General features: G+C 41.2%; 1 protein-coding gene across 1 annotated transcript in view; it reads left to right on the top strand.

Moving 5' to 3' along the window:
• DIM1A (Ribosomal RNA adenine dimethylase family protein) overlaps positions 1–12,844 on the top strand; it is a 31,068-nt gene extending 18,224 nt beyond the window's left edge. Inside the window, exon 2 of the mRNA XM_087661212.1 lies at positions 12,096–12,844. Coding sequence (XP_087517338.1) covers positions 12,096–12,842 — 747 coding nt within the window. The 3' untranslated portion in view covers positions 12,843–12,844. The remainder of the gene's footprint in view (positions 1–12,095) is intronic.
• The last annotated feature ends 288 nt before the right edge of the window (positions 12,845–13,132 follow it).

Raw genomic sequence — 13,132 nt, 5'->3', positions numbered from 1 at the left:
TATTTGAAGCACCTATATGACCAGCACCAAATCCTCGTGCTCCAACAGTCCCTGGGGGTGCCGATACATATCCATATGGCTTGCTTTGTGCCCCAAGGATCATGCCTATGCTGCCATACATGGGGTTAGGCATTCCACTTGCATTACCCGAATACATTGGGTGTTGTGAGCCATGCATTGGCTGCTGCATACCATAGGGATTTGTGCCATACATTCCCGTATGTGGTGCCTGTCCAATCATAGCATGAAAAATGGTACCACCACCAAAGTACCCTTGCTGTCCCATGCTTGCATGTGCATAATTGCCTTGTTGTCCATGTTCCCATGGATTGGCACTACCAAGTTGGCCATGCATTTGCACTTGTTGCCCCATGGATACCAACTATTTGTGCTCATCAGTCTTTTTGGGCTCTTCTAAAGAAGGCTTAGGCATTTCTTTTGGTTCTTGTGGCTGTTCCAAAGTTGTAGAAGGTGTTTTTTTCTCTTTGCCTTTGTTGTCCTTCTTTGGGGCATTCAAGAATCAAGTAAACTAGGGATCCTTTGCCAATTCAGCAATAAGATTTGCTGCTGTACGCATTTGATCCTTGAAGCTATCATCAAATTCTTCAGCCCCTTGCTGGTCATCGGCCTCTTTATGCATTGAAGTGCCAACATTTGGGTCATTTCCCACATTTTCAGCATGCTGTCCATGCTGAGAACCATGCCTAACATTAGTCACTGCATTTCCCCCTTCACCATGTGATTGACCAAGGAGTGATGCATCCTCTTCACTTGATCCTGTATCACCATGTGAAGACATGCTTGCTGTAATTCACTGCTGAGAACAATTTCAGCAATAATGCAATAGTTCCAAGTTGCAATCAAGTACCATGGGCCCACCAATTTAAGGGATTTGATGGTAGTATCCCGGCATTGGAACCATGTAACCATGCCCTCTTCCGTGGATGGGTGGTAAATAACCTTGATTACAACTTAATTACAGCAGCAAACAATTAATGCAAATTTACCTATTGATCTTGGACAATGCACACCCGATTGGCCCCAAAATTGGCGCCTCTTTTGATATTTCTTTAGCTTTATTGAAAAAAAAGTCGATTTACAATGGGATTCTTCCGATCCCCTTCGCAATGCAAACTCCCCTTGCTGTCAAAAGTGACCAGCAAGTCTTCAATCTGATTTGCCTTTTGATTCGGGAAGTTAATTGGCCTTCACCCACTTCATAAACGATGGAAATGTCCTAAATTCAATGGCTGGCTAGTCCTCCACTTGAATTTAGTTGAAATTCACCTTCAGTCCTATTGAATCCGAGTCTTGGAGCTTTCAATTTTTGGCACGCTTCTTGAGGTTGTTGCTAAATCTTAATTTTTGCTGTAAATTAGGATTTACAATAGAAAAATTGCAATTTCTTAGCCTCCAAGGATTCAATTGTTGAGATCTTCGGAGCAAGGCTGTGAAATGGCTTGCAGATGAGGGAGAAAGCTGTAGAGAGAGAAAATTCAGAGTTTTGTCGCGAAGAATGATTGAAAATCAGTCAAATGTAGTTGCTTCCCTGCCATAACAGCTTGTAGATGCAAAGAATTGAAGAAAATCAGTCATTTACTGTTGTTGCCTTGTCTCAACAGCTTGTAGATGCTGCCACCTATTGTTGATTGGTCTTCTCTTGCCCTTGGTTGCCTCAGAAGGTCCTCCAATGGCTGCAAATCAGATCAGCAGTATCTCCTCCCTCTCTCTTGCAGATTGAATATACTAAAAATGCCTCTCCAGTCTCTAAAGACGTTTTTCAGTCTTGCATGGGCATTTTTGACAAGTGGCAGCCTTCCGAAATGGTTTTTCTAGAATTATCCATAATTAAATATTAATTTTCAGTCTTTAAATACTGAAAATTAATCTAATAATTATTTTAGTGCCTTGAAAAATAATTTGACTGGCCAATAATTAAATTGGCTAGGTAACTTTCATTACCGAGTGTCTTTGCGTCACCTTTGATCATCAAATTGACGTCTGGTATTATTAAATGCCACTTCTCTAGTGTTACCAAGTGACACTTATAGCCAAATGAATGACCCAGGCCAACAACTAGCACCGGATACTACCAAGTACTTGTGCAAAATAACTTATAGCAACTTTTTGCCTTTGATATCTTGTGATTTTCTTGGTTTCCGGGCTCGTAAGTTTACTCTAACTCCAATTTTACCTCACATGTGCAACATTTACTTAACCATGTGATTAAAAATTAATCCACATATTAAATGAGGTTTCAAAAATACATGTTCTCATAATACATATGAAGCATTTTTTGTAGATATAATTGATCTCCCCTTTTGTACACTTGCATATGATATAAACAAGGCATGAAAGGACGTTATATGCAGCAATTGAAAGATCGTGCTCATGTGAAGAAGGATCATGCGAACAACACACAACGAAGGCATAATACTAATTGATGTCCAAGTATGCCAAATGTGCGGTTGCATCCTTTGTATTTGTTGAATTTTCAGTAACACTCATGCCTGATTGTTTCTTCTTTTCACTTGCCATTATCTTTTTGCATTCTTCAATTACATGTCCTTTCTTTTTGCAATAATTGCATCTCTTTTTCTTAGGACCATCATCCTTGGTGCTTAAGGAGTCTAATGTCCATATAAGAAGAAGTTTTGTATTTTCTTTTGGAGTTTGAGGGTTGCCATGACTTCCCTTTGTTATGATGGCTGGTTGCAAATACTTGATTATCCAGACTTATATTAGAGCGGTTCAACCTTGATTGCTCTTTTTGCAACAATAATGATACCAATGTATCAAATGTGTAAGCATTAGCATAACCATTTGTAGGTAAATGAAGTGCAGTGGCAAAACTTTGATAAGTATCAAGTAGATCACTAAGAGAGCGATGCATAGTGGCAATGCAATGTCTTGCGATGAAAATGTCGGATAGAGAGTAAAACGTGAGCAAGAGTAGAGAGTGAGAATGAGAGAGAGAAATGCACGATGTTCTTGGGTACAATCTTTTTGTGTGTGTACCTCTTTAGGTTTTAGATAGATATATATGAAAGTACAAATGTGCTAAGGGTTTGTTCACACTTGTGTACATATAAAAGGCACCATGGCCCTTTATTCCCAACAACCTTCCACCTAAAGGCAATGTGTCTTAAGAGGAGAAAAGAATCAGCTACGTCTAGGTATATACAAAGCTGAAATACATATACCTATCCAACTCTCATCATTTGTCGGCAATGAGCAAACCGCTCTGTTGGAAGACCCTTCGTGAGAAGATCCGCAAGATTATCATATGTATGCACTTTGACAAACTCAATGCGCTTGTTTTTCCAAGCACATCTCTAATGAAGTGATACTTCATCTGTATGTGTTTCGTCTTTGCATGAAAGACAGGATTCCGTGCTAGCATGATAGCACTTTGACTATCACAATGGAGAACAAGTAACTCTATTGGCAAGCTCTCCCACCAGACGTGAAAGCCATAAAGCCTCCTTGCATGCCTCAGTGGCAGCCACATACTTTGTCTCTATAGTAGACAATGCAACACACTTATGTAGCTTGGAGATCCAAGAGACTGCTCCTCCTGTAAAGATAAACACATATCTAGAAGTGGACTTTTTGCAGTCCGCATGACCAGCATAGTCTGCATCCGTAAAGCTAACGATAGATGCCTTTTGCTTTCCCAAGCAGATGTACACATTCTTTCTGCGTTTGAGGTATCTCATAATACCTTTCACTGCTTTCCAATGCTTTTTACCAGGGTTTGCCATGTATCTGCTAACCACTCCCACTGCAGAGGCAATGTTTGGATGTGTAGCAACCATAGCATACATAAAACTGCCAACAACTGAAGCCTATGGTATCTTGGCCATTTCAGCCTTCCCATCATTAGATGTAGAGCTGTTCTCTGCACTGAGTTTCACATATGGAGGCAATGGAACCCCCATTGTTTTCCTCCCCTCCATATTGAAACGCCGCAAAACCTTGGAGATATACTCTTGTTGAGATAGATAGAGTAGTCCTTTTGACCTATCTTTGAGTATTCTCATGCCAAGAATGTGATTTGTATCACTAAGATCCTTCATGTCAAAGCTGCCATGAAGACTTTGCTTCAGTAAGTCCAAGGCATGAGTATTCCTGCCAGCAATCAACATGTTATCAACATACATAACCAAGATAATCAGGCTGTCATTTGATGCCTTCTTGGTGTATAAGCAGTGATCCACTTGACTTCTATGAAAACATTGGGACTGCATAAATGTATCAAACTTATGATACCATTCTCTTGGTGCTTGTTTCAGCCTATTCAAACTCCTTTTGAGTTTACATACCATCTTCTCTTTCCCTTTTCCCACAAACCCTTCAGGCTGCTGTATATATATGTCTTCATGCGGATCACCATGTAAGAATGCAATCTTTACATCCATCTGTATGAGCTCCATATCTTCAGTTGTAACAAAGCCCAAAATGGTTCTCAATGTAGTCATCTTGACTACAGGAGAGAAGATCTCATCAAAGTCAACTCCATATTTCTTCTTGTACCCCTTGGCAACCAATCTGGCTTTGTACTTTGGCGAGGAACCAGAAGTGACCTTCATCTTGTAAACCCATTTTCGTGGAAGGGTTTTCTACCCTTAAGGCAACTGCACCAAATCCCAAGTGCTATTTTTCTCAAGAGATTCCATCTTTGACAACATGGCTTTATACCATTTCTTGCTATCCTGTCTGTCCATTGCTTCCTTGAAGCAAGACGGTTCACCACAGTCTGCTAACATGACATAATCAGCCACATTGTTTGCATCAGGAATGAATCTATCAGGTTGTCTAGTAGCCCTAGACGATCTCCTAACCCGATGATCATTGTTTGTTGACTGTTGAGCTTGTGAATTTTCATTTTCAGCTTGCTGTCCTGGCATTTCAGCCTGCAAATCAGCATTAACAGCTTGCTGTCCTGGTTGTTCCTGCACATCCAGTGGCTCATCATTATGGGCAATGACTGGCTGATCATTTTCAGCATTTGCAGGTTCATTTACAGTAGGTATTTGCTGTTGTACAGTGGGCACATTTTGCTGTCCAAAAGGTATTTCTTTTGGGAATACAACCCTATGGACCTCCTCAGTCTTTTTGGGGTGTTTATGCATGCGATCTTCCCGAAAGATAACATCATTGTTGTGTAATATTTTCCTTTTATTGGAATTCCATAATCTATACCTCATTTCACCCTCATCACCATATTCTAGGAAAATGCATTTACAGGACTTTGGCTCAAGTTTGCTACGTTCTTCTTTACGAATGTGCACAAAAGTCTCGCAGCCAAACACTTTCAGGTGAGCATATGAAGGTGGCTTGCCTGACCACGCTTCCTGAGCGATTTCCCCTCCCCCCTCGCCCCCCAAAAGACTTGTTCGGTGACCGATTAATCAAGTGAACAACGGTCATAATAGCCTCTGCCCAAAAGCTAGGGGGTAATGCAACATGAGACAACATAGTACGGATTTTATCATGTATGGTCTGATTCATATGCTTTGCAACTTCGTTTTGGGGTGGATTATGAGGGGCAGTGAGCTTCCTCTTTATCCCTTTGCTGTCACAAAATGCTTGAAAGGCCTGAACACATATTCGCTACCATTGTCAGAGCGAAGACACTTAAGTGTCTTATCAGTTGGATTTTCAATCAATGCCAAGAATTTTTGAAACTTGTCAAGCACTTTGTCCTTGCTACGAATAGGGTAAACCCATACCTTCCGTGTAGCATCATTGACAAAGGTGACAAAGTATTTATTTTCCCCTAAAGATAACCCTGGCATCTGACATACATCGGAATGTACTAACTCTAGAGGGGAAGATTTCAATGAAAGAGTCTTCTTATGAGATGTCTGTGTATGTTTACCATAAACACAATGATCACAGTGCTCAAAATTAGCATAACGAAGACCCTTAAGGCAAGTAACCCAATCGAGAAAGCACTTTCATTCCAGTTTGACTCATGTGTCCCAACCGGCCATGCCACAAAGAAACACTTGGCTGCTTGATCACGGCAACAATATAGTCACACACACTAGATACATGGAGAGGATACAAGGTATCACTTTTACAACCTCTGGCAATCACTCTAGATCCCTTACAGATATTCCATTTCCCATTACCAAAGGTGGTATGAAATCCATTGTCATCTAGCTGCCCTGTGCTAATCAAGCTTTTCTTGAGCTGAGGTACATGCCGTACTTACTGAAGTGTGAAGATAGAACCAGACTGAAGTTGCAACTGCACACTGCCAATACTTGCAATGCCATATGCATAGTTGTCCCCAAGATGGACAATACCATGTTGACCCCTTGTATAGTCAGAAAACCACTCACGATGAGGGGTGACATGAAAGGAAGCACTTGAATCTAGAATCCAAGTGTGCATGTCATCATTTGTATCTGCAAATAAAGCATGTGTACTAAAGTGTAAAGAGACAAAGAGTATGCCATTCCCACTATCACTATCATGAGTGACTACATTCACCTCTTCAATTTTGATACTGCTCTTCTTAGACTGACTCTCTTTCTTCTCTTCCTTGCTGTCATCTGTCTTCTTGCCCTTTTCTTTCTTTTTTTTCCATTTGTAATAGTTACGTTTAAAGTGACTCTTCTTGCAACAATGATGGCATTCAACATCCTTACCACATGATTTATTGTGTTCCTTGCTATCAAATTTGTATTTCTGTTGTGATTTGCCTCTAGTATGCAAAGCACTGGAAGACTTACTGGATGCATTGTTTTACTGATTCATTTCTTCCATGAGTAGAGCACTCTCTATATCAGCATACAAAAGCATCGCATTAGAATTACTCATAGCAATCTTAAATGTATCCCAACTTTCTGGCAGAGTGCAAAGCAATAACATAGCCTTAAATTCTTCATCAATCTTGAACTTCAAGGCAATGAGTTGGCTGAAAATGGAGTTAACTCACTTAAGCGAGTAGACATTGTTGTACCCTCCTTCATACGCAAATCCATAAGCTTTTTTTGCGAGTAAACTTTACTTGCGGCACTCTTGTGGGCATACAGTTCTTGCAGTCGATTCCAAATAGCATAGGCAGAATCCAAACCTTCAATGTTAAAAAGCAAGGCATTAGAAATCGATAGCTCGATGGTTGAGCGTGCAAGCTCATTTAACTCATCCGAGTCTTCCTGTTCCATATCTAGAGGCTTTGCCCTTTTGGTCTTAATCAGCCTTGCCTGCTTCTTCTGCAACAGGATATTATAGCACTGTTTTTGCCAGAGTGCAAAGTTATATGCTCCTTCAAGCTTCTTAATGTGCATGAGATGATTGCTGTCCTCGCTGCTAGTCATGATTTTCAGCCCAAATGTAACCAAAAATTTCAGCAAATGCAGGCCCAAACTGTCACACAAGTGACCAAGGTATAAACCAGTACCAACTAGCAATAAATAACCACGTAAAATGTAGAAATTTCTGATCTGTAAATAAATTTTCAGAAGCACTAAACCTTGTGCTACAGTACTCCAGAACTGATTACAGCTGTTCCAAGGATAAATACATTACATTACATGAGAAGTCCGAAATTTTAGCTGCAATTTTTGTTGTACATGCATCCACAGGCACAAAATTTGACACACACGGTCAAAAGCCCAAAAAATTTTTGTGCTCAAAGCATCAACCATACATCTGCACTGTCTTTGATATGCATAGAATAGGCCAATTTTGCCAAAATAGAGCAATCAAGTGTTATATGTCCAAATTGCATGGAATTAAACTTGCATGTACATAAAATGACTAAATGGCGCACAAATTTCGCCCAAATAGCAAAAGCCCACAATGGCATGGGTCCAATGTGCATCTATGTCGAGAAATTGGATAAATTTTAGCCCAATTCTTGCATATACATGAGAAGCTCCAAATGTCGGAGGCAAAATGTCACAAATTCTTGCAATTTTTGGGACAAATATCACTGTTGTGTCTTGCTCGCATCAAATCTGGACAAATCCCCAAAATTTTGGCACAAATCTGCCCAAAATTTTGAATTGTGCTTACACGCACGAAGGCCCGTTAGTGAGCAAAGGGCTTGCTTGTAGGGAACCTTTGAAAAAATTAAAAAAATTTTGCAAAAGAAAAGTGACGAATTTGCCTCGTTTACAGCCACCAGCTCGTCGCCTACTTGCTTGACTTGCTCGTGACTTGAAAAATGTGCGTGACTGTGTCTGACCAGGAAATGATGATTTTGACTTGTATGCAACTTGGAACTGTTGCTTGTCTGTCTAGTGAAAGAACAATGATGAGCTGACTTGAGCGGACTCCGAGAAGCGCGAACACCTTAGCCGCAGCTTTGATACCAGGTTGAAGCGAGCGATGCACAGTGGCGATGCAATGTCCTGCGATGCAAATGTCAGGTAGAGAGCAAAACGTGAGCAAGAGTAGAGAGTGAGAGTCAGAGAGAGAGATACACAATGTTCTTGGGTACAATCTTTTTGTGTGTGTACCTCTTTAGGTTTTAGATAGATATATATGAAAGTACAAATGTGCTAAGGGTTTGTTCACACCCATGCACATATAAAAGGCACGATGGCCCTTTATTCCCGACAGATTAGACAAGGCCATAGATACAAGAGATGCATTGGGAATGATTTCATTAATATTAGCAAGTTGCTTTGTAATGTCCTTGACATGTGTAATGTAACCATCCACAGAATCACCCACTGTCACGTGCTTCATCTCAAGTTACTTACGCAAATAGGCTACATGAGCCTCACTGTGCACTTGATACAGTGAGGCAAGCTTATCCCAAGCATCCTTGGCCGTTGTGCATAACGGAATATGCATGATAACTTGTCTCTTGCATGAATGTGGAATTAAAGTGTGAGCTTGGGCATGACGCCTATCCCATTTTAATGAATCTACTTTGGAAGGTGTAGAAGGAGGTGGAGCTAAAGATCCACTCGTGATTGTGGATGAGCCAAAAGAAACTGTGGCATTTTGTGTAGCCTACAGACCTAATTTTTGAACCACATACATAACCCCAAAGTTGTTTGACAACAACTACATGCTTCATCATGTATGCCCAGATGGAATAATTAGTATGCCCAGATGGAATAATTAGTGCCATCTAATTTGTTTGAGTCCCCAAACATGTTGAGAAATCATTTTGCCTGGCCATTGGTTAATGAAATTTCTGGTTTTTCTATAACCAGCTGTTGTCCAAAGCACAAATGTAGTTGCAGCAAAAAAATAAAGCAAAGAAAAGACCAAAAACTCACAATTTTTCAAAAAATTGATGGTGTGGATGAATAATCTTTAGTTGAAAGGGCTCCAATGTGCGTGAATGTTGATGTAGAAGGTATAATTGGCTTCAATGTTGGTGAATTTGGGGAAATTTTGCAAAAGCCCCAAATGGAATTGGTCAAATTTGGTCAATTTTGAGCTCAAATGTGAAAATCCCCAAATTTCGGTGCAAGACCAAGCAAATTTTGAGCACCGAATGCAAAATACCCAAAGTTTGGTGAGATTCGAGCTTTTTAGGCAAAACCTCAAAAAATCGGAAGAAATTTATGGGAAATTTGGATTTGCTGTAAAATCCCTAAATTTTGTGCTTCACAGGGATGTTGCATGCGAACAAGAGCAATTTAAAGGCTTAATACTGATTAAGGTTGTGGATCAGAAATATTTTAATATGTTATTGGCTGTTGGGCAGAAATGCAGCACGTGTATTAAATAAGCACCTGGCAAATGTGAAGTGTCGGTGTTGTGGTGGGAAGCTGTCAGTGCCTTTCGCTTGGACAGTCGGAGCTGTTGGGAACGTGGAGAAGCAAGTGGGATGTTGTGCAGGCATGCTGGATGCTGACATTAACGTGGCACAGGCTGCGGGGACTGGTCAATGCCCCATCTTACGTGATGGATATTGGTTGACAGGCTGTTGTCAACCTGACCGTTGTGACCTGAAGGTGGCAGAGGAAGGGTGCAGGTTGTTAGGTTCCTGATGGGCAGCACAATGGAAAAGCAGACCACATGAATGTTTGGGGCAGTGAGCTTGACTTTGAGGCTTCCAGTGCAGGTTAGAGAATGCAGCAGGCAATTGAGCGGTGATGACGAGTAGGGAGAAGAGGAGTCAAGCACAGGGTTCAACGACGGCTTAGGTGGCGATGGTGGCAATTGAAAGGTATGGCTTTGATACCACTGTTAGGTTGGGTTTTAGCAATGCACACACACTCACAGTGAACATGTAAACAACAAGAGAGAAGAGAGTGCTGCAAGTTCACATCCACTATGTGAGAATGAATGAAAGTTCAATCCCTAAGGTACTAAGTACCATACCCATTGATGGGTGTTTACACGGGGAAAAAACTCTTCTCTAGCTAGAAGGTGAAAAAGTTCTTGTGAGACAAGGGAGTGCTCACCAAAAATTAGGAGGAATAGGATAAATGTAACAATGCATTTGTGTACTTCGAGTGTCTTCTTCGAGCATCCTTTGTCATTGTTGATGTACTATGGTGGTATAGGTTTTTGGCAGATCATGGCTGTGGAACATGGTAATAGTTCCTAGGGGCTTGTTGTTTCCCATCATTGTATATTTTATTGTACTGACCACCACCCATGACCTGAGAGGGTGTTACTGATGTACATTTCGTTGGCGTTTGGGCATTTAGTAGGCTTTGTATTGGGCACCTTATGGGCGGTCAGGTAGTCAATTTCAGGGCTAGCTCATTTATCTTGGATCTCTTCCTAGGGCCTATATATATTCTACTCGATTTTGGTAGTACTGAGTCATATCCACTTGGAGGGAGGGAGTTTGGAGGCACATTTGGTTACCACATGTGCCATTCACTTGTGTGTTTGTATGGTACATCTTGTATCGTGTTATGGCTACCTCTTATTTTGATACTTGTCACCATGAGAAGGGGCTCCAACATGGGAATAGGACTGGGGGTAGTATGGGATGGGAACTAGGAAACAGTCATCCTATGTCACTATGTCATGTATGCACTCGTGTGTGTGGGTGGATGTGCATGTATGTATGTATTGTCCATGGTGCTTATTGTTTTTATTAAATGGAATTCTTGTATGTGTATGCATGCAGGTGTCCATGCAGGTGTATGTATGTATACAATAATGAGAGAGAGAGAGAGAGAGAGAGAGAGAGAGAGAGAGAGAGAGAGAGAGAGAGAGAGAGAGAGAGATTAATCCCTCCTATGTGTGAGAACTAGTAATACATTAACTTATACTTTTTCTCTCACACCCTCCGACCCCCCCCACCCCCAAACCTCCCTTTCTCTCTCTCTCAATCCTTCAGTGATGCTAGAGCGCGCTTCATCCCATTCAATTCGACTGCACCCTTCAATGGCCTTACCACATCTAGTTTGTGGCCAACATCCAGCTGGTCACAATATCACCAGCTGGTCTTGTTGTCTTGGGGCCATTGGCACCTTGATGCTCCCATTCTCTTGGTGCACAAGCAAAAGTTCGTGTTGTGATGACCAAGCAACCAACAAGTTGATCATCAAGAACACATTCAATCAGCTTTCAATTGCATACTTTTAGAACCAACTTTCAACAGTCAAAGACCACTTCTAGGTTTTTATTGGACTCCCCGTTCTTAACCAAACTGTAGCAATTTGTCATGTATCGTTAGAATTTCCCATTCTATTTGCGATTTTATTCCTTTTTTTGACAGTCACTACTCCCAAGAGCAGTCTGTTACAGATATTGTAGTGGCATATCCAGGTGTGACAGAGTTTGAAGAGTCTAACATCCCTAAATCAATCTGTTCTCAATGATTGTGATATGGCATATGTGTGCGGCTGTGTCAATTGAATGAGAAATTCTGATGTCATGATGGGCTGGAAGAGCTTTTTGCAAGATCTTACTAATTTTGGGCTTGTTTGTTGATCTATAAGCTCTAGGGAGCCATATGTGCATCTTGGGCTGTGAGGCCCTCTGGCCGTGGTCCTGGGGCTTAGATACCTTAGGGTTGGGGTAATGATCAATGTTTGGTCTCAGCCCAGATGAAGTGCCCATGCAAGTGATGATCATTGGATGTGATAGACTTTATGACTGAGCTTTCCTATAATTGTGACCAAAATCTTGATTCTTGGTTGTCACAGGTTATACAAGGAGACATACTGAAGACGGAGCTGCCCTATTTTGATGTATGTGTTGCTAACATCCCATACCAGATATCATCTCCGATCACTTTCAAATTGCTTTCACACAGGCCAATTTTTCGGTGCGCCATTATTATGTTTCAAAGAGAGTTTGCAATGCGCCTTGTGGCAAAAGCTGGGGATCCGCTTTATTGCAGGCTTTCTGTAAACACTCAACTGCTTGCCAGAGTTTACCACCTTCTTAAAGTTAACAGGAACAATTTTAGGCCCCCACCTAAAGTGGATTCTTCTGTTGTACGCATAGAGCCTCGAAATCCTCTCCCCCCTATCAGCTTCAAAGAATGGGATGGCTTGATCAGGCTTTGCTTTACAAGGAAGAACAAGACACTTGGTGCGATCTTTCGGCAAAAGAATGTTGTTTCTTTACTGGACAAAAACTATAAGACCTTTCAAGCTTTGCAGGAGGCTGGTAGCACAGCAGGTGACGGAATGGATGTTGCATTACTTGGTGATACGACAGATGATAACAGCATGAGCATGGAGCTGGAGGATCGAGAAATGGATGTGGATAATGGAGAAATGGAGCTGGACGATGTAGAAATGCAAGGGGTTTCAACAGTCAAAGACAAGGTTTTGAAAATTTTGCAAGCAGGAAATTTCGAAAACAAAAGATCCTCTAAGCTTGCACAAGAAGATTTTTTGATGCTTCTATCCTTATTCAACAAAGGAGGAATTCATTTTGCCTAGTATATTGTTTCTGCTTGCAGCTCTGTACATAGTTTAGTTTCTGTTCAAGGTGTTGTGCTAATTGTAATGTGGATGTGGTGTGCTCTGGGCCTTTCTTACAGTTTTACCATCATTGTGTTTTTTGATGGCTAAACTAGGTACTAAAATGGTCTTATACCTCTTGAAAAAGTGGTGTTAGCATTTTCAAGGACTAGTATACTGTTATCTGGATGATTCTGCTTGAAGGCACTGTATTGTGGTACACCTGCGGCTGTGGAATAGATCTCACGCTGAACTTTATGGCTCATGTA

Source organism: Lygodium microphyllum, chromosome 21 (assembly GCF_053477565.2).
Source record: "Lygodium microphyllum isolate KBCC chromosome 21, Lygodium_microphyllum_v1.1.10, whole genome shotgun sequence".
NCBI classification, from domain to species: Eukaryota; Viridiplantae; Streptophyta; class Polypodiopsida; order Schizaeales; family Lygodiaceae; genus Lygodium; species Lygodium microphyllum.
This window is presented reverse-complemented; position numbering and strand designations above follow the sequence as displayed.